The following is a 22,271-nucleotide window of genomic DNA, read 5'->3' as shown; positions in this document are numbered from 1 at the left end:
TCCTGGGTTCTCCGAGTTCGTATGCAAAATATGGTGGAGGTTGGCTAAATACTTTTCGATTTTATAATAATCAGACGTAATACTTACGTACATACTTTTCTTTTCTTTTTTTCGCATAGAATCAAGGCTCATAGAAGAGCGAGAACACTGAACAGGTCAAGACACAGCAGAGCAAAAGGAAGAGTAGAGAGAGGGGTAACACAGGACAAAATTGAGGGAGACTTGGACAAATTGGGGTAGGGAAGGATGCACAGGGTGCACACGATGGATACAGAAGCAAACTCTTTGGAGGGAAAAACTGGAAATTTGGAAGAAGGTGGGTTTGGGGTGGGGCAGGGGAGGGTGAACAGGGGTAGAAAAGATCATGGGAAGGGATGGAGGGAGAACATGCTCTGGAGAGAGACTTAAGAAGGCACCACTAGGTTTTAGAAGGGGGAGACGAGTTTGAAAGTTCAATCTTGAAGTTGGACAGATGTTGTGTGGAATGGGCTTTGTGGATGAGCTGAGGTTGCCTTTGGGTGGATTATCTTTCCAGGAAGAGAAGGCAAGTTGTTTCAGAGCAACTGTCTCACCACAGGATTCAGTGTCCCATGGGTGGGAAGAGGGTAGGTTAATTGAAGATGAGATGAGATTAATCCATGCATGAGAGGAAGCAGTAGTCTGTAGAAGAATTCCCAGGCTGAGTTAACATTAGGGGCAGTAGATGTGGGACACCAGTCCTTAAGAGAGATAGCTGCTTGCAGTCCCTGCCAATCTGCCTAAGTGAACTGCCAGACTTGCCGACATTGAGTTAACTCGCTGAAAATAGCCAGAGAGATGTTGACTTTCACAAACATTTAATCAGATGAACCAAATTGGAGATGTTTTCTGGCTCTCTGGAGAGTGGACACACACTTGTAGCAGGCTTTGTGGAATAAGCTGAGATTCCCTTCGGTTGGGTTTGCTTTCGAGGAAGAGAAGGCAAGTTGTTTCTGAACAATTTCCTCACCACAGGATTCAGTGTACCATGGGTTGGAAGATTGGTGGGATTATTGAAGAAGAGATGGGATGGATCTGTGCATAAGAGAGAGAGCAAGTATCTCTGGAAGAATTTCCAGGCTGAGCTAATATCAGGGGCATAGATATAGAAGACCAATTCTGAAGTGAGATGGCTGCTTATAGTCCAACACCCAACCAATTTGGATAGTGATAATTGAAATCACCACATATGAGGAAAAGAAAGTCGGGATGACTGGTAAAAAGTTGGTCCATGTTGAGAAAGCGCGAGAGAGAAAGAAAGAGGGAGAGAGGGAGAGAGGGAGAGAGGGAGAGAGGGAGAGAGGGAGAGAGGGAGAGAGGGAGAGAGGGAGAGAGGGAGAGAGGGAGAGAGAGAGAGAGAGAGAGAGAGAGGGAGAGAGGGAGAGGGAGAGACGGAGAGAGGGAGAGACGGAGAGAGGGAGAGAGGGAGAGAGGGAGAGAGGGAGAGAGGGAGAGACGGAGAGAGGGAGAGACGGAGAGAGAGAGAGAGAGAGAGAGAGAGAGAGAGGGAGAGAGGGAGAGAGGGAGAGACGGAGAGAGGGAGAGAGAGAGAGAGAGAGAGAGAGAGAGAGAGAGAGAGAGAGAGAGAGAGAGAGTTATTACTGTTTGGAGGACAGCAGAACACACAGACAAGAGGTGGGAATGGAGAGGATATCACAGCCAAATGTACTCCTTGGATTTGGGAGGTGGAAGATCAGTGGAAGGGCAGTAAGAAATTGAGTTATTGATGTAAAGTACAACTCCGCCGCCAGGGAAGGGTTCAGGATAATAGCCGGGAGACAGAAGACAATATAGCCAAATTGGGAGAGCCAACAGCCGGGGAGAGACACAAAGGAGTTAGGGATGTCCTGTGGGAGGAAGGATTCTATTAAACAGATGATATCCAGTTTATTTTCAGCGGCCGGAATTGAGAGATCTGTCAGGTTGGGGCAGAGACCTCAGATGTTTGAGGTCCACACAGATAGGGACAGGGGAGGAGGCATTAGAAGTGTGCAGGACAGGGGTGGGGCTTTGTGAGGGAATGGGAAGGGGGAGGCTTTTTGGGGGTGGGGTTCGAGGGAAGGTTTGAGTGGGTGGGTGAGGGGTAAGCATTGAGGTGGTGAGATGGGGGGAAACATTCAGGAGGTGTGGTGAGGGAAAGAATTGGGAGGGTGGGGTGAGGAGGGATGCAGAAAGGGGGAACATGAAGTGGACTGGCAAAAGGTTGGTCCATGTTGATTCCAAATTCCCAAATTGGACAGAGATAAATATCATGGGATGGGAGGTAAGAATTTTTGTTGAAGGCACAGAGAAAGCTGGTGCTGTAGATATAGGATGAGGATTGGTTGACCAAGTGCTCAGCTGACAGACAGTATTAGAAAATAATATTTGTAAAGAAGAAGAAGAAGAAGAAGAATAGGAATTTCTCGTGGTGAAGAAGAATAGCATATGGCATACTCTTGTTGGAGAAATAAGGAAAGTGAGGCATTTAAAAGTATTTTTAACTTTTAAATGCTTTTAAAGGAAGAAGGAAGACGCATTCATATTGAATGAAAATCCAGTTTGGAGATTTTGAGAAAATGGAGAAAAATAATGTCGTGCAGGAATTACAGGCAGAAGGAAATTTAAGCAGAATTAGATCGTTGTGGAATGGAAAAAATAAAGTTTCTTCCTTGGTGGACAGAGATTATGTTTTTACCTCTGTTTTTCTGTCTGTCTGTTTGTGAGCAGGATATCTCAAAAAGTTGTGGATGGATTTGGACAAAATTTGGTGGACAGATTGCGTGTGCGACAAGAACGAAACAATTTGATTTCGATTAAAATCCAAATCCGGATCTGGATATGAGAATTTTTTTTTTAATCTCTACGAGTAATTCTTCACCACTGAGAGTTAAAGCCAAAAACGATATCCTGTACAGCACAATACATCAATAAACTAGAGGGGGAGCACTCGGTAGAGTGCAAAACCTCCGCCGCCAATACTGCTAGGTCACTCAATGCTGACGTCAACATTGCTCACAGAGTTATAGTTTGCAACTTTCCCTTTTACATTTAACTTTTACATACTCGATTCATTCGTCATAACTAGATTCCTTGAGACAGAAATTGATTTTATGTGGGTATATCCACCTGAAGTTCCAAAATCAGCGGCAATTATAATTTTGGCATGTTTTTTGTTGGAAAGCACTTATAACATGTAGAAATGCAAAAAAAAAAAAATCGAAATTTTGTTGAGAAAAAAGTTGCAAATTTTTTTTTCTCTAACAATTTTTTTTTGGTAGGGGGGGGGGTTGGAAATCACTTAAAACATGTAGAAATGCAAAAACAAAAATTCAAATATTTTTTCAAAATGGCCACCATAGTGGCCATATTGGATTTTGCACCTTGTCCAAAATCTAATGGCATGATCCTTGGACCATACCTAATCCCCCCACCAAGTTTCGTCGAAATCCGTCCAGGAGTTTTTCCGTAATACTGTTCACAAACAAACAAACAAACAAACAGACAGGGGTGAAAACAGTAACCTCCGTCCATCTTCGATGGCGGAGGTTAATTATGGACAGATTCAGACAAATTTGGTGGACAGATTGTGTGTATGACAAGAACGAAACAATTTGATTTTGGTTAAAATCCGAATCCGGATCTGGGCCAAGTTGACAAAACTTGGTGGATGAGTTGGTTAGGTGACAATAACAAGCCGATTCGATTTTGGTTCAGGTTCGGATCCAGTTCCAGCCTCTCAGTGTGCTTAAAACGTAAACTGTTAGGCCTGGCGGAAGTATGCACTCCACTAAGTGCCATTCTAGTTTTTGTGTATTATTATTTTATGAAGCGAGGAGGGGAAATAGGACAACGTTGAGGAGGTACAAGAACACTATTTGGGAAGAAAGAAACAAAACGAGGAATACGAAGCCAAAAAGGTCACAGAATTTTCACAGCAGCTATCCGAGGAGCGACTAAAGTAGGCCTTGAGTGAAATGATATTAAAAAAACAAACAGGTTGACAAGTACAGTACAACAAGGTACGATTTAACAAGGAAAATTTGATGGAAACACAAACAGGAACACAGGGATGAATATATAACACAACAACATTACAACTCCTGTTTGGAAAACTTCGCTTTAATGAGGAGGAAGCGGAAGTTGCAGAATCTACCAACATGTGGAAAAAATCCCCGAACTGGAAGGCTTTTTTTATCATTATTATTATTATGTTGTTGTTTTTGGTAACCTTCTGCGTACTTTTATATATTTTTATATTGTTTGAGAAGTATTAGTATGTTCAATTTTGTGTACTCCTTCCATGCCCTTCTAAAGTGTTCCTGCTGCCAGAGAACAACAAACGTTCCAGTTGTAACTGCTGCAATGAGCTCCCAATCATGCCTTTTCTTTTTCAAAACCTCAAAAGGGGGCTTTTAAAACAGGAGTCTTCGTGATGAAACAGACATTAATTTTTGTTCCAAGTAAATAAATAATTAGCTTTCCAACTGGACGATATTTATTATTCTATGACAGCAGGAACCACTACATGAAAGCTCGAGATTATGTTTCTTCTTATTCTTCAATTCCTGAAAGATGGACTTTTAAAACAGGCATCTTTTTGATGAAATGACACTAAATATTTTTTTCAAGAAAATCCATTTGTATCTTTCCAACCAATAAATCGATTAGCTTTCCAACGGTGCCATTTTTTAAATTATTATTCTACGACAGCAGGAACCCTTTGGAATGAAGTGTGACGCATGGACAGATGGACGCTTCTCCTTATAGTCATAGATTACGCTGTGTGTTATGCACTTACTCATTTACTATATTCGATTTTTTTGATCAAACAAACTTGAATTGATTATTTTCTTGCGTTGGTCTGTTTGATGTTCCCAACCGAAGACACAGCTCATAATGCTGGTATCCCAGGTTCAAATCCGAAGTACTGTGCTGATTTGTCCGTCATCTATTGACGTCCTTGTAAGTCATGTAAAAGTATGCTGATGTCTCCTCATGTCCTTGTCATGCACGGTATCTATGTTCTCGGTCATCCATGAGTATTTGATCAGCATTGGAGGGGAGGAGGAGGACCGTAGAATTTCAAAATTAATCAATAGACAATAGATCACAAATGTCACACCATTTATGATACCCACTCCAAAGGCTCGATGTTGCCAAAGATGCCATTGACATCGATTACATCCACATGATTTCAGACAGAACTTCCAAGTTAGCATCCTTAATGAAGGAGAGTGGGCTACACAAATACAAATCCCAATATAACAATGCCGATTTGCTTCCATATTGGCCGAGTGTTTATGAATCTTTGGTGTTAATACTCAAAAAGGTTGTGAATAACTGTATGGAACGAAACATGAATACGAGACATTGTGTGATTTCAACAAAAACAAACAGTCGATTCCTGTAGAACCTCCATTATTGTGTCCACTCCATTAGGATTTACCATAAGGGCGTCTTTGCCGAGATTTGAACTCTTTCACCAGAAGAAGAATCTTGCGTTTGCTCTCAGGGGTAAGATGATAACGTCTCACCCGCTCTTGCGGTTCCTCCTCGTAGGCCCAACGTACCTACGAACAGCAAGGAAACAATTACTGTATATTAGTGGACTCAGGTCGACCGCGCTGCTTAGTCAGGACTACATTTGGATCCAATTGTGGCAATAACTCTCCACGAATAAAAGTTATTACATAAACATGGCTGAAAGAAACAAAAAGGTTTGTACATCTGATGCAATTCTGCCAATCGTGGTCGATTCTTCTGCTACCTTGTTAAAGGAGGTCGATCCGAATGGCTTTTGGTCCTCCCATTCAACTGTATGTTCCACTTTAAAAAAACAAAAATCGAGAAATCAAATTTACAGTGAGATTTCACCGGATGCTTTACCTGCACAACGGGCCTGCTTTTCGAGGTTATGGACCTCACATAGACCTAGTGACAGGAGATGTCAACCCTACTGTCGAACAATCCAGGGAATTTGGAACACAGCCACGACAGTATATTTATTCTTCATAAGAGATGTCCTGGAAGCCTCTACATCCATGCTGCACGTCGATTAAACAAATGGCACGATCTACTTCAAGTTGTTTTCCTCGAGATAGCTATTGCTCATCTCGTATCTCTTTTTCCCAGATTTGTTTTCTGCTTTTGGGTGTCGACATGTTTAAATTTTCAAAGCATTTTTCTCCTGCTCATTTATAAGCTGACCTAACTCTGTGCTGACATAAACCAACGAACAATTTCAGGTTTCACTAGTAATCTAGCACTAAATGGGCCAATTTGCAGTCGGCTCACCAAATTATTGACCGGTCAAACGGCTCCACCGCTGCAGATTTTTTTTTTGAAAAGCAATAATGAAAGAATGAGGTTGTGGCCCCCACGGCCTTATGCTGATGCCTGCCCCAGAAGAATTGTGTTAAGACCGAGCAAACACGTCGCATAATCCTTGATGAAGGACACCCTGTGGACAAAACATCAAACCTGAGCCTTTGTATTTGACAAAGTCTTCGTTCGTGCCAAAAGGTAGTGAAGCATGAAGCTGCGGACTTGAAGCCTTGTGGAAGGCCTCACGCGGTTCTACACCGATTATTTTTTCCTATTACCAAATCCTTTATATCAGCAACATCATAGGACCTCAGCGTACGCACACAAGAGTTATTGTAGTTGATCCTGCCAAATGTAAGATAACATCGAGTGATATTTTTCATTGCATTACAACAGTAGTGACCGATTTCAATGCAACGGATTAAACATCATTTTCTTTTAATGATTTCATGTTGGTGCTGCAGCTTGTACGTAAAGTATAGCATGTGCAGAACATTAGGAGACGTCGGTGTACTTTCACATTAATTTCCAAAGATAATAGTAGACAATGGACAAATTGACATACTATATGGGATCTGAAACTGGGATCTCAGTATCATGAGCCACGTGCTCAAATGGGAATGCCGAATAGGCTAATATTTCAGCACAAACAGGAATCAGTCAGGAAGGGTTTCTTGATACTGATGTCAATTTCAGCTCTTGGTTGTTATTAGTCATGTCCACTACTCTTGTTTAAAGATTCCATGGTGTCCTTCATGAAGAGTCGGTGAGCCATCGTCGGCACTGTGGCCAAATTCCAAATTCTTCCCCTAACTACTACTGGGAGAGGGAGGGCAAACCGCCCAGCATGACCCCAGGCCTAGAAATTGTTTTGGCAGGAGCACAGTGAGGCAGGTACAGGTTTTGGGCAAGGATAGTGTTGCAGTTTTGGAAGGCCCCGGGGAGTTACTTCCAACACATTAAGGAACCCTGGAGTTTAGACGTATCTACAGTATTTTGTTGAGTTAGTGTAACGCAGAGTTATACTAACACAGAGCATCCAAAGTGTTTGTGTAGCAAGTTCGTACCCCCCTTTGTAACTTCCTTTTCTGGATCACCTCTCTTCTTACTGTATATCCCTTCTTATCTCTCTCCCCATCCCTCTTAATATCTCTCTCCTTCTCCACACCCCTTCACAGCACATCCACACACACAAACAACACACTTTACAAAACCAAAATTACACCTACAAAACTACTCACATTACCAATCAGACCCATCATAGTGCTTGGGTGCTACTCGATCCTGCGCAGTGTCTGCAGCAAAGTGCTTGGACGCTGCTCGGTCCTGGGAAGAACCTGTACTGAGAGACCATGGGCTCAACCAATGTGCGCAGCATGACAAAAGGAGTGCACCAGTGGGGAAGGCAGATCCAGAAACAACAATATGTGCTGGGATGCTGGTTATCCGTTCAGCTACGCCTCTGCCAAAGAGGCTTTACAAGTCTGGGAATCCCAGCACTCAGTGCTGTGTGCATCCAGGGAACATCAGGAGCCAGGGTATTGAAGGAGTGAGCCAGGTGAACACAAGCCTCTGCGCGGAGGTGCACGACTGGAAGCGATCGAGCCAGCTGCGGAGTGAGCCCTGATAATCCGCAATGCTCTTTTCCTGGACGTGTTGGCTGACACACATTGCTTCATACGATCTTTCTTTTGCTAACCTTAGGCCTAATCGTTCACTTGGAATGCACAGAAGATTTAACAATTACCCCCTCGACTCATTCAGGGTTGGGTTACTGATTCGCATTCACGATTTCCTCCATTACATTATGAAACATTCACCCGCAACTCTCTCCACATGGTGCACCACACCACAACCCTGTCTTCTCTCCCCCCCCCCAATCCACAACTTTCACTTTGGGGCCAACATAAGCCTGCAGGCTTACGTCAGGTGGCATGGCCAATAAGCCCCATTATCTTCTTCTCTTTGGCTATCCCTCTTACTTGTCTAATTTCCTGGAGTGGCTGAGGTGCCTTTGTCTGCAGTTTCATTATAGAATGACAGTCTCATGGGCTTGTGCACTAAGGATAAGACTTTCTTTTTGTGAGCACATTGCTTGTAGTGTAAACACGTACTTGACATGACCCATCATTTCCACCCTGCCCAACTGTCTCTTTCTGTATTAATTAGACATTGGATGTAAATAGTGGATGGGAGTTTTGCCCTGCTGTTTTGCTACAGACAGAGACTAGCTAACACCCCACTAACTGTCCTGCTCGGCCGTTCTTGATGTATAGAAGTGGGACGTCGACAGCACGGTTTCCTATCTGGGGGGGATTCATTTGCTGGGAAGGTAATGCGGGGATTGGATGAGAGGACCCTACCTAAATTAATAATTTTAGACGACATCCATGACTGCTTAGCAACTCGTCCTGCCACAGAGTTATCTATGGCTCGTCGGCTTCAGGGTCAAAGGTCAGGAAGCAGGTCTGAGAGGTTCCTCGTAACCTGGCTGGCAAACCCATAACAATATATTGTTTTAAGCCGGGGGTTGGTGGCGAGAACGACCACTAGGTGAGGAAAGTTGCGTCATCTCCACCAGACTCCCCGGAATTGTAGGCCGTCGCTTGGATAACTCCGTGAGCCGGCGGGTCATTTAACCGACCATGGAACGCCAATATCACGACCACGTGGCATAGAGTTATTTTGTCTAGATCCAATGTACCTAAGTAACCAGGCGGTCTCGCCTACCGGGGATCCATGCCCTTGGAACGCCTGGCCGAACCGGATTCACTCTACCGGTAGCGGTAAAATTACACCTACCGACTACCACTCTGCCACCCACCTTTGCAGCTCGGATGCAGTCGAGCGGGCCTGCCCCGGACGTCCCGGCTCCAATTGTCTGATTACCGGGGATAAAAACCCCGACCAAACTCAGATCCGAACCATGCTGGACCAATCCAAGAAAGGACGGAAACGAACTGGGGACATTTCTACAATTGTTTATTTACAATAAAAAGACACAGGGAAGACTTAACGTGGATATGCAAGTAATATTTAAAATGATCAAAAAACAAACACTTAAACAGTTTCTACTTATAAGACGGGCCCACACGCAGATACACACAAATGAAAATAAACCCAGAGTTCTTTTTTGGACCCTCACAGCCGAGGAGAGAGATGAGCTGGGGGTCAGAGTCCAGCTGGGTACCTGACCGTTGGAGGAAAGGGGTGCTCCGTGATGCGGCACCTGACAATGGTCATTGGTTTGGTCCCCAGTCGCACGTGTGGGACTCGTGGTTCGTGGCAGAGCTCGGGTGGTGAATGGCAGGGTCCACGGAGGGGGGTCAGGTTCACTCTTTCCTTTCCTTGTAGAGGGCCAGCAGAGACACGTTCGCCGCCTTCACAACCTTCTGCTCAACCCTCCGCTTCAAAAGAACTGCACGCTCAACAACAACAACTCTCAGAGCCCTATCCAAAACCTTGTCAGAAACCCGTGGAGAACTTCCTCCAAGACCCTTCTTCCTCACTCGACTCTCAACCACCACAACCCTGTCAAAAACCTCAGAACAACCTTCGTAACAACCCCCTGCCCCAGAGAGTGCTCGGGAATTTATGGACCTCCCTCAACGGGGCGGGGCTCGCTCGAACAGACGTCACTCCCCGCCCTGATTTAACAGGCTCCTATGGGTTCGCCCTTTCTGGGCGGGGTTTCTGCCCCTGCCGGGAAACCCCACCCACTCTTCCACGCGGGTTCATACTTGTCGAGCAACAGTATCAATGTTGCAAAGGTCGTCGTGAAAGAGTTACAACGTTTGTGGAAGCCGAGAAACTGGAACCGCGAGATCCCGCCTCGGCACGTCAGGGTGCGAGAAGGCAGCCGGTTGGTGGTGGATCGTGATGGGGGAAGGGATGGTTGTTAGATGGCTTGTTAGATGTAATAACCTAACGAAGAGAAATCACAACACACGCCTTTGATTTTCCCACTAGACAAAAGGAAGGGGATCTGACTACACACATACTTGGCATAACTGACTTTTGGGACATCTGTATGTTGAATGCATATGGTTTCCAGATACGTAACAATATCATACTATTTATTTATTTATTTGTTGTGTGTGTATGTGGGGGGGGGGGGTGAAGATGGTTGAAGGATGAGGAATCTACAAACATCGACCACACATTCATCTTTTGATGAGACCCCAGCAAAGACATCACAATCACGACACACATGTATGCTATCACTCATCTGTATTCGCACAAGTTGTGTTAATATTGTTGCGAATTCGCGCCTGCCGGGGTGCGATTGGCCGTTCGACTCGAATGGCGGCCGCCTCGCCCACCGGATGGACAATTCTGTCGTGACCCTCTCGGAACAGCGCCGGGAGCTAGTCACGAGTGGGGGTTTAACCCCACCAGGACCGTGCCAATTGCCCACCCGCGCAGGATAGGGTTGCTTGCCAAATTCGATCTACCTAAGTACCTGCGCGGATGGTCGACCGGGTGATCGTACCTCGCCGCAGGCCGACTCCGGACACGAACCGCTTAAGCGGTCCGTTCTGTGCTATCGGGATAACCGAGCGGTGTTATCATTGGCCTCGACGGTTCCGATTAATTATCGGGCATTTTAAGCCCACTACGAACCCTTTATGTGAAGCAGGATGGAGGGTCAATAAAAAAAAGACGAAGTGAAACGGGAAAATAGTTCACACAATGCACATTTATTACGCAACACAAGGAAAGCACACATATACAGCCAAACAGTCAGAATGCACCTATATCAGGTAAACAAAAGAAACAACGACGCAGTTGCAACCGAATACGCGTACACACGGCAACACTTACACAGTTCTACTTTACAAGACACGGCGCCACACACATTTACTCAAAAGCAAAGGAAAGAAGCCACCCTCATCGACAAGGGGGCAGACGGGCCTGTAGGCCAATATGTGCGCGGGACCTGAAGGAGCGGCCAGGTCCGCGAGACTGGGTGGGTCCGACCTGCGTCCTAGTGGCGCGTTGGCGGACGAGCCACAGATGTGGCCGCGTGGCTGTGCCCCGACTCCGTGCTCCTTCGCGGGTTTCGTTGGCATGACGTTTGGAGTGGGGTGGGAACGGGGCCTCCTTGTTGCACTATCTCAGCGCGGGGGAAAAGGGGGAATTGTTGATGCTCTGGGGGAGGGAGAATGGCTGGCTGGCTTGGGTCCCACGACGAGCGATCTCACACCGCGACCTCGTCGCCGACCGCCGTCCTTCTCGCCTCAGACCCGAGCTCCTTGGCCTTTTGCCACAACTCTCCTCAGCCGACTGCAGAGCCCAACTCGGTGCTTCCGCCTCCCGACTCCACTCTCTGCCACACTCCGCCGCTGCCACACTCCGCCGCTGCCACACTCCGCCCGATGACTCTCTTCCCAAAACTCACTCTCTGCCCCAAAACTCTGCTTTCAAAACTGACTCTGCTGCGATTCGCCTTGCGCTCGGCATTTTATAGGCCGGCAGGAGAACCCATATGCAAATTTCCAGATCAGGATGAGCTCGGGGGCGGAGCCACGCTCGCCCATTGGACGGAGGAAAAGTGGGCGTGAACCTCCCCTGATCCTATAATTTGCATATTTCGATTTCACACGGACGCCCTGGAGGCGGGGCCAAGCCTCTCCGCACTTGCTGATTGGACGGATCAGAAGTGGGTGTGTAGCATTCTTGATCCGAATTTTCCCTCGGAAAGGCCGCTATTTGCACTCGCGGCTCGGTGCGTTTCGCTTGAACGAGCCCAAGACAGCCCAACGCTCAGTGTTCACAGGTGGTGCGGGAATGGCTGTAGAAGGAGAGAGGTGAAGGTGGTGTAGGGTTTATCGGTGGTGATTTGATGGTTATGGCGGTTCAAAATAAAGATAGAACAGAAAAACGGCTATCTCAAAGCGTCGCAGCCCGAATGAATCACATAAATTCCCTCTAAACAACGGGTTTGGGGCTAACTACACATCTACTTAGAATTATCTCACCTACGGGCCCTGAATGGTGGTTTGTGAATTTCCACAGCCGTAACAATATCCATGCACACTTCCATTCGCAATGATTCTGGGTACCTATCAGATTCCAATTTCAGCCCATTTACTCTTTCTGCTGCCACTGCCTTTCCAGGGAAACGATTCAATGCATCACCTACTCGATGTGAAAGACCCCTGCCTGACCTCTCATCTTATTTAAGGATATGGCCCCAGTCCTATCACTGTTCATTCTGCTGAAGAAACCTCTGCAATTAAGTTGTTTATATGCTTGATAACCTAAAACATCTTGATCAGATCCTCTCAAAATCTCCTCCTTTGTCCTATATTACGTCTTGTGTCCTTCAGCCACACCGCATAGCTTAGTCAAGCTAGGTCCAGAATCAAACTCTAGTCACTCTTACATGCTAAACCCTCTCCATGGCAACTACGTCATTCCTCATATGTGGTCACCAAAACAATACACAATATCTTCGATGAGGTCTCACTAAATTTCTGCGGTGTTCACACAATCTGTTTTGACTTATAATTTATTAACCTACAAGTACAGCCGAAAAGCCTATTAGCTTTACCTGTAGCTGCCTGGCACTGTGCTATCTGCTTCCCTCACTGTGAATTGCAAGATTACTTGGACAATTTCAAATGTAATGTGAACAATGCAAGGACTTGCTGGCATACAGGTGGTGATTTCACCCGCACTTGAAGCCGAAAATGGTTTTGTCTGTGGACTTGCATAGCATTGAAAAACTGACAACTGGACGGCACAGTTTCCTGAAAAAGAATTGAGCAGATGTACATAGCTGAAATAACGTGTCTCAAGTAATTATGATTTTGGGATAAAGCAGGAATTTGGGAAGAGGAATATGTGAAAGTGGAAGACTAACAAATAAAAGGAATTCGATGACTATGAAGGAGGAGGAAGAGCCAAAAATATACCCCCCAGCCCCCAACCTTTAATCAGAATTTAAAACAAAAAAGCCAAAAGTTCAGTTTGCCCTTTCCTGTATCAATGGCCGAGGTGACCGGCTGAGAGCCTGAGGCCTGAAGGAAGCTAGCGCTAATGGCGAAGACTTTACTACGAATACTGACAGCGATCCATGAGCTAATGAGAGGAGTGAAGCCTTCCCACTGGGCCCATTTATAAGGCATCACAAGGTTGTTTGCATCCCGGGGGAGGGCAGCGGTGCGAAGGGAGGCTGGGGGCAAAAGAGCAGAGCACGGGAGAGCGAGTGCGGGCAGGTGGCCTGTGTGGGACTTCCAGAAATCATTAGGACACCTTGAGAGGGGAATGGGGGCTATACTGGCGAGATGAGGAAACTGTAAATAGAGCACAAAGGGGGGAAGGGGAGAGGGAAGAAAAAGTACCATTATAAAGAACCCTTGGGAATAGAACATTCATACACAATGTCTGCAGGTTTAATAGAGTCTGCGGAGGCATTAAGAAGGTGCCGCAATGAAGCTCTGCTAACTGGTCGGCACTTAATGCTTAAGTAGATTTTTGACAAGAAGAACAGAGTCTCCAATTATTAGAGTGTCTGATTTCAATAGCATTCATATCTAACACCTCACAGCCAACAAGGATACACTAAAGGCTGCATTATGCAATGACTGTCCTGTACTTGTCTTTTCCAGGATTAGAAATAAATAAATAAAAATAAATAAATACCCACAATCAGGACCAAAGGCCATTTTTGACGTTGGAAAAATAATTTGGGCTTGCGAGGTAATGGTCAAGGCAGTGTGAAGTTGATGTGAAAGGACGAGCTCTGGAGGTTACGACGACAACAACAACAACAACAACAACAACAACAACAACAACAGTTCAACAAAATGCTGTTCTCTAGCTGGAGAGGAGATTCTTCTGTTCGAAATCTTGGGGCTGTGCTGGTGCCTTTTGTCATCAGAATTGCTCCGAGATTTTGAACAGGAAACGCTTTTTTCCCCCCAAGTCCGAGTGAGTATACGAGGACCGAATTTGAGAGAGAAGAGACCTGAGTCACGAGATAATACAACGTCCATTTTGGTGGTGACCCTTTATCTGAAGAGCAAAAGTGTCTGCATAATCTGGGTTTTTATAAAAATTCTGCTTGGAAAGGAAATTCATGTCCCTCTCCTTCCCTTCCCCCCTCCCCCCTTCTGGCATTATGCCTGCATCATAAAAAGGGGTCTTACAATCCAAGGGCAGCAAACCTCAGGTTTAATGGCGTGTGTAGACGAAGGGAAAGGTGTAATGGGGGAGTTGCAGGATTGAAGGAAGATGTCACAAAGTGGGTGAAGAGTTAGCGAGGAGGAACCAAAGGAATACTTTTCAAAGGATTGTGGGTAAATTGGGATGAGGATAACAAAATGGAGAAATTAACTGATTGGTTTTGTTGGTGTTATTTGGACTAGTTGGCCAGCATGCCAACAAGCTTCAATTGCTGGGTTGTAATGGGCAGCCGATGGCGGCTAAACTTTGACAAGTGATGAATCCAGTATGAAAAGGAGGTTGTGAGGGGTGGATGGGAAGAGGGGGCCAGGGGCGTGAGAGCCAGACTAACAAGGAGAACCGCTAGCCCCTGACACTCCGCTGGTCATTGCACATGTCCAATGACAGACCCATCCCCCCCAACTTACCCCTCCCTACTCCCTCATCCCCCTTTCCATCTTTCCTCTCTGCAAGCAGAGCCTGTACTGAGAATGGCCACTCTGCGTAGCGGTTGAGAGAGAAGAATAAAACGAAAGACGTTGGAACAGAAGCTTAAACACAAACGCGATGAAGCCGCAGCAAACGAGGGGGAAACGGGAAAAGTGCCAGCTTTTGTTTTCCTCGAGGAGAGCTTGGAGTGAAGTGTTAATGATGGTGGATTCTTGTCAATGATGTGAGGAATGCAACGTGTCTGTTGACATGTCTGGCACAGTGGAATTGCATTTGCCCTGGCAATTGTTGGCTTGGATCCCAATGGTGGCCTGTTCCCTTCAGAACAGTGTGGCTGGCTGGCGAATGAGGAAGTGTTACCACACTGGTGTGTGTTATTCCATAATGAGGAATCAATTCGCTCAAAGTTAAAGAAAAATAAGAACGAATAAAAAAAAAACAACCTCAGAATTAGTGGTGATGTAATAATTAAAAAATATCTATGAACAAATAATAATAATAATAATAATAATAATAATAATACGTAGAGGCCTATACTGAGTATGACTACCCAAGAAAAGTTTCAAGGTTGGAACTAATTCTGGACAGGTAGCCACTCCATCCATCCATTGGGACTATACTCTTTACAGAGCATTGGTTCTGCCAAAGCAGTCTGCTAGGCTATCCAGGACACAATCCTGGATGGGTAGCCACTCCAACGCAGGATACTCGACTGAAGGAGGTAGGAATTCGGAATTTGCTCAGGGTGTCGGCGATAACTCGTCCACTCTTTGTGAGACACATCATGGAATCTTCAACGTCTACCAGACTAATGCCAGCAGACAGAACACCAAGTTTAATGTTCATTCGATGGACGACACACGCACACGATGGATGCAAAACACCATGATGACGGTTTACAGCTGTGTCGGGGTTCAAACCCAGGCTGGAAAGCTCAGAGGAATGTACATACCTTGAGGCTACTCTGCCAGCCCATTCTACGAGCGAATAAGTAACAAATAGCACAAAATGGAAGGAAGGAAACAAGCGAGTAATTGAATTGGCCAAAGCATAATGGGCATAAAGTAACATCGGTGTTTACACAAGCAATTTCAAAAAAATAGAGGAAATGAAGTCACAATTTGAGCTCTTCAAATCTTTCAACCGCTTGAGACTTTCAAAGTAAAACAGCGAAGGAAATCATGATTGTAAGTTCGTGTGTGTCAATCTCCGTTTGGTAGTTCTATAATGCATTGCCAGCCCAGGTCGAAAAACCAGTTAAAACCATTACACATTTTCAACTGGTCTCTATTGGTTCTAATTGGTCTTTAACTGGTCTCTATTGGTTTCAACTGGTACCAGTTAAATTCAGTCAGAATTCCAATTTCCCAGTTGAAAAAACCAGTAGCTTATATTTGTACCAGTTAAAGTCTTACTGGTTCCAGTTGATACCAGTTGCAATGTACTGGTCCCAGTTGATACCAGTTACAATGTACTGGTCCCAGTTGATACCAGTTAGTTAAATACAATTGTATTTCAACTGGTAATATATCACTCTATTCCAATTTCCATATTAAAACCATTAAGAAACCAACTGGCTTTACTGGTACCAGTTGGCTACTGGTTTTCAACTGGTACCAGTTGACCAGTAAGCTACTGGTCTTTACTGGTTTTTTGACCTGGGAGGGCTGTGAAATGATAAGAAATGAAGGCACCATGAAGAGGCGAGAAAAGCGCCACCAGTTTCCAAAGAGCGACGGGCGCACTCAAGGCAACACAAGTTCAACACACAATCAGCCATTCCACCAGGAAACATCAAGGTGGACCTTTTTCCGAAGTCCGTACCACAAAATCTCACACAAGAACCGTGCGCACACAACTCAATCGGATCTCACCCTCCTGTCTTGCCTCAATCGGAGGAGTTGGGTGGTGGACCTTGCATCTTTCCGCAATCTCCTCCTGAGGATGTGCACACTGGACATCGAGGCAATCTGTGTACACAGGGAAAACCATGGGCTGACATTTAATCAGGAAACCAGGGAGAACTTTCGGATTGAGGCACAGCAGCCATCAGACGCCTCGACGTCTTATTTTCCTTGCAACATTACGTGGGCATCATGTCAAAGTCATGGCATCAGCCTTCTTACAAAAGTACTGCCCGTCAAGCTATGATAATTAAATGTAACGACCTAAAGCTGAATCAATGCACATTATAACACGATAACACATTATGACAAATATGTCTGATATATATTTATATATGTGTGTGTGTGTGTGTGTGTGTGTGTGTGTGTGTGTGTGTGTGTGTGTGTGTACATACAACACATGATAACACATTAGTACATTATAATAATCTCGGAGGGTTTTGGAAGCCGGTAAAATTCCAGCTTTTTAAAGTTAATTTTAACTTTACCCAAGAGAAAAGTTCAATGTGTTTGAGTGAAAGCATTTTGCGATTCGATTGAAGTTGGAATTTAGGCTCGAACCTGCTGAGCTGAAAAGAGATTGAACTCGCTCATTATTCTTAAACCTGTGATTTTCTCTTTCTTCAACGAGCTGCTGAAAGTTTGAAATAACAACAACGAGAAGTTAATTTCTTTTCGAGCTCAAGAAATGATCACTTATCCAGAGGCATGATTCATGCAAAAGGTTCAACATCACAATTTAATTTCAAACCCTCTTGCGTTCGCATGTTCCCATCTCTCTGAGTCCCATGCACAGCAGACTTGACAGAAGTAGCCAAAGTGATTCATTAGCACTTTTGGGCACACCACATCAAAGTTCAGGGGAAAGAAAGGAGAGGAGAAAAGGAGCGGTGGAAAGAAAAATGAAACGCCCTCTATAAGGCTGCAGTTGAAAAGGTTGGAACAAGGTCAAAGTTGAAAGGTAGCGAGGCGAGAAAGGTCACCATCTGTTGTCAAACACATCCGGGTGGACTAATCATGCCTGAAAAACGAAGGTATTGGAACAGTGCCACGAGCGACAGGTTGAGGTTGAGCTGAGCGCTGCAAGTGAGGCAGTCAGCTGTGGAGCCTTTCAGCCAAAAAAGCAAATGAGAAGACTACAAAGACAAAAAGAAACACACACACACACACACACACACACACACACACACACACACACACACACACACACACACACACACACACACACACACACACACACACACCGTTTTTTAATTTTCTAGGTATTTTCTGTAGTCTTTATTTCTGCAGGTTAATTTCTTTTTTCACACACAGAGATGCAGCGAAACAGACACACACACCCTCGCCTCCGATGCTTTCTAGTTGAGTGAACAGATAGGCGACAGGCCCAGAGATGGGTTCAATGGAGTCGCTGTGTTGGAAGGTATCAGCGGGAGGTGAAAAAGCCGCTGCAGACAAAAACAAAAAAGAGGAAAAAATTCTGGGTGTGAGGGAGCTGTGCCGTGTGTGTGGGTACAGTGAGGGATTTGGTTATTCATCACAAGGCAGCACGAACACGACATATATATTGGCACCCTTGCATTTTTTTCAAATGATGTACCATTTCTTCCAGAGAATTGTTGAAATTAAAAAATGTTTTTGCATCCACATTTGTGTTTCTTTGGTTTGCAGTGGAACAAAACAAAAAAGAGCTGAAAAAATTACTAAATCTTAGCTTATTCCACAAAGAAATCCTAAAATGGCCCGGACAATATTATTGGCACCTTTTAGAAGTTGTGAGAAATAATTCCATTTCAAGCAGGTGATTCTCCTTTACTTTGGAATTGAACTCACTTGTGGTGAGCTGTACGTGCCTTCAATATAAAAATCACTCATTCAACCAGTTTGAACAGAGAAAATGAGTCATTCTGCTGTTTTGTGTCACCCTGTGTACCACAATGAGCATGGAGAAAAGAAAGAAAACCAGAGAATTGTCTGAGGAGGTCAGACACAAGATTGTAGCCAAGAATGGACGACCTCAAGGTTATAAGTCCATCTCCAAAGACGTTGCTGTTCCTGTGTCCACTGTACGAAATGTTATCAGGAAGTTTAAGGCCCATGACACTGCAGCCGACCTCCCTGGACTTGGCTGCGAGAGAAAACTTGATCGAAGTTTGCAGCGAAGGATTGTTCGAATGGTGGAGAAAGCACCTTGATCAACTGCCAAACAGATTCAAGCTGACCTTCAGACACAAGGTACAACAGTTTCAACTCGCGCCATCCGTCACCAACTCAATGAAAGGGGGTTCTCTGGAAGGAGACCCAGGTGGACCCACTGCTGCGAGAGTGAGACATAAGAAAGCACAACTGGAGTTTGCCAAAACACACCTGGACAAGCCAAAATCCTTCTGGGAGAATGTCCTGTGGATAGATGAGACCAAAAGCTTTTTGGTGAAGCACATAATCTCTTTGTTTACAGAAAACAAAATGAAGCCTTCAAAGAAAAGAACACCTTCCCTACTGTCAAATATGGAGGAGATTCAGTGATGTTTTGGAGTTGCTGTGCTGCCTCTGGCACTGGGTGCTTTGAATGTGTGCATGGCATCATAAAATCAGGAGATTACCAAGGCATTTTGGAGCACAATGTTCAACCCAGTGCCAGAAAGCTGGGTCTAGGTTGAAGGTCATGGGTCTTGCAGCAGGACAATGACCCCAAACACTCTTCAAATAGCACCCAGGAATGGTTCAAGACAAAACGCTGGACAATTCTGAAGTGGCTAGCAATTAGTCCAGATCTAAATCCCATTGAACAAGTGTGAGAAGATCTGAAAACAGCACTTGGGAGGAGGCACCCTTCAAATCTGGGAGAACTGGAGCATTTTGCACAAGAAGATGGGCCAAACTGCTAGTGGAGAAGATCATTAATGGCTATACGAAGCACTTGACTGCAGTTATTTTGTCCAAAGGCTGTACTTCCAAATATTAAGTTTCAGGTATTAATAATTTTGTCAATGACATTTCCTTTCATTTTCTGATTTAATAGGCTATATTAAAAGGATTAAGACAAGACAGCTCCACCCAAGATGCCATTGAAAGCCTGAATCTTAGTTTTCCCTGAATCTTAGCGAAGGATATATATATATATATATATATATATATATATATATATATATATATATATATATATATATATATATATATATATATATATATATATATATATATATATATATATATATATATATATATATATATATAGTTCTATTTTCTGGTTTAAAAGGATATCTTAAGTTCTGAATCAAAAACAAAGGTACGGTAATATTAACAGTGAAATGTGGAATTGTGGAGACAAAATAATTTTGTCAATTTCAACTTACTTTGGAGAAAACTGTGACTTATTTGAAAAAAGAGGAAGGGTGCCGATATTTTTGGCCACGACTGTGTATGTATGTATATATATATATATATATATATATATATATATATATATATATATATATATATATATATATATATATATAAATATATATATATATACATATATATATACATATATATACATACACATATAAATGTAAACACATATGTATGCAGATATATATATATATATATATATATATATATATATATATATATATATATATATATATATATATATATATATATATATATATATATATATATGTTCACGAGCCAGTAAGTGACCACTAAATTCGTTATGGGTGTGTGTGTCTGTCTGTCTGTTGGGTTGTCGATCTAGTCTACCCTTATTATCAGTATTTCCGTCGATATGTTTGTCTGTCTGTCTGTTGGCTGCTCTTAGAGCACCCTTATTCTGGACCTTTCCATCTGTCTGTCTGTCCGCGAAACTTTGGTCAAGCCTACGGGCTAAACCACTCAACCGATTCCAATGAAATTTGGTAGGTAGGACCAATATTTCTGGGAATCGTGTGCTTTGGAATATGGGACCCCAGGCCCTAGCAACGACATAGCAATGGCCCTCTAAAGTGGTCAAAAATCGAAAAAAATCAAAAAATAAATGAATCGAAAAACCGAAGCTTAGAGTTCTGTGCGCAATCTATCGAGCTCCCTTCATGCCAATTTGCAGCCCTAACAAAAAATATTTGTAGGAGGAGATAGGTTTTGGGCGAGTACATGTCCAACATTTCAGAAACGGTTAATTGCGAATATCTCTAAGAGAAAAAGTCTGATTTTGATGAAACTTGGGTGAAATGTGTACAATGTGGCTAGTATGTACACAAAAATGAATGGTTGCTATGCACACCTCCGTTGCTTGGCAACAGCTAAAATATTTTATCATACATCGTACACTTATTGTGGACTGTACAAAAAAAAATCAATACCTCCGAAACTGGACCTCCGAGGGACCTGTTTTTTGTGCCCAAGGAGAATGTCTTACAGCATCATATAAAAAAATAAAATCTTTAGCAAATTGATAAATGGAATTACATTTATTTCCAAATGTTTCCATGTTTCCAAATCTCTTTGGAAACATGCCTGAACATTCACAAGGCGGGTTTCTGGGCGCAAACTAAGAGGGCTGCGATAATCATATTTATTGTGCTAAATTGATTGATAGCATGTACATGAATATCGGCTAGTCGCATCGGCTAGCTTTCCATCGAGAGCGAGCAGCCATGTCGCCTACCGGCTTGTTGGGTAGTCGATCTAGTCGAAAATTTTTTTTTTTTGAAATTTGTTCTACCCTTATTATCAGTATTTCCGTCGATATGTTTGTCTGTCTGTCTGTCTGTCTGTCTGTCCCTCTGTTCAGTCCAGTGCTCCATTAATACAATGGCGATTTTGATGAAACTTGGTTGGTAGGTTCATACCATGACCAAGTTGTGTGCAAATGAGAACCGTTGCTATGGACACTACCGTTGCCGAGCAACGGGACTTTGAAATTTTTGAAATATCATAAAAACATTATTTTTTCGAAAATCAAAAATCGGGCCACGAGAGACTGTGAGCAGTACATTCAGCCATATTGGTCAAAAACTTCCAGCCGAATCCTATGAAAACTGTCGGAGGAGATAGACTTTGAATGAACCCTGGTCGAAAACAATAAAAAAACAAAGTTCGTTATATCTCAGAGACGATGAGTCAGATATACATGAAACTGGGATGGTAGGTTCATGGTATGTCCTAGTTATGTGTAAGAAAGAACTGTTGCTATGGACCCCTCCGTTGCCTAGAAACGGCCGAAAAACCTCTAAATGTGGGGGTATTTTAACAAAAAACAATCTGCAGCATTAACCCTTGAAGCTAGAATAATGAATTTTCTTGTGCTTAATCCTCACGTCATTCTCCATCGAATGGGCCCATCGCATCAGGGTATATTGGGTAGGCGACTACCCATGTCCGCCTACTGGCTTGTTTGTCTGTCTGTCTGTTCGGTCCAGTGCTCCGTTAATACAATGG

General features: G+C 43.9%; 1 protein-coding gene across 2 annotated transcripts in view; it reads right to left on the bottom strand.

Moving 5' to 3' along the window:
- Positions 1-22,271, bottom strand: part of LOC147010638 (PC3-like endoprotease variant B) — a 278,472-nt gene that overhangs the window by 234,820 nt on the left and 21,381 nt on the right. For both annotated transcript variants that reach the window (XM_085859874.1, XM_085859875.1), the window contains exons 3-4: positions 16,821-16,916; positions 5,447-5,570 (exon numbers count right to left, since the gene is read on the bottom strand). In XM_085859874.1, the coding sequence (XP_085716000.1) occupies positions 5,447-5,570; positions 16,821-16,916 (220 nt within the window). The remainder of the gene's footprint in view (positions 1-5,446; positions 5,571-16,820; positions 16,917-22,271) is intronic.

Source organism: Eptatretus burgeri, chromosome 16 (assembly GCF_056783735.1).
Source record: "Eptatretus burgeri isolate ZD-2024b chromosome 16, Ebu_testis_v1, whole genome shotgun sequence".
NCBI lineage: Eukaryota > Metazoa > Chordata > Myxini > Myxiniformes > Myxinidae > Eptatretus > Eptatretus burgeri.
Note: the sequence above shows the minus strand (reverse complement) of the source record. Positions and strands in the feature narration are given on the sequence as shown.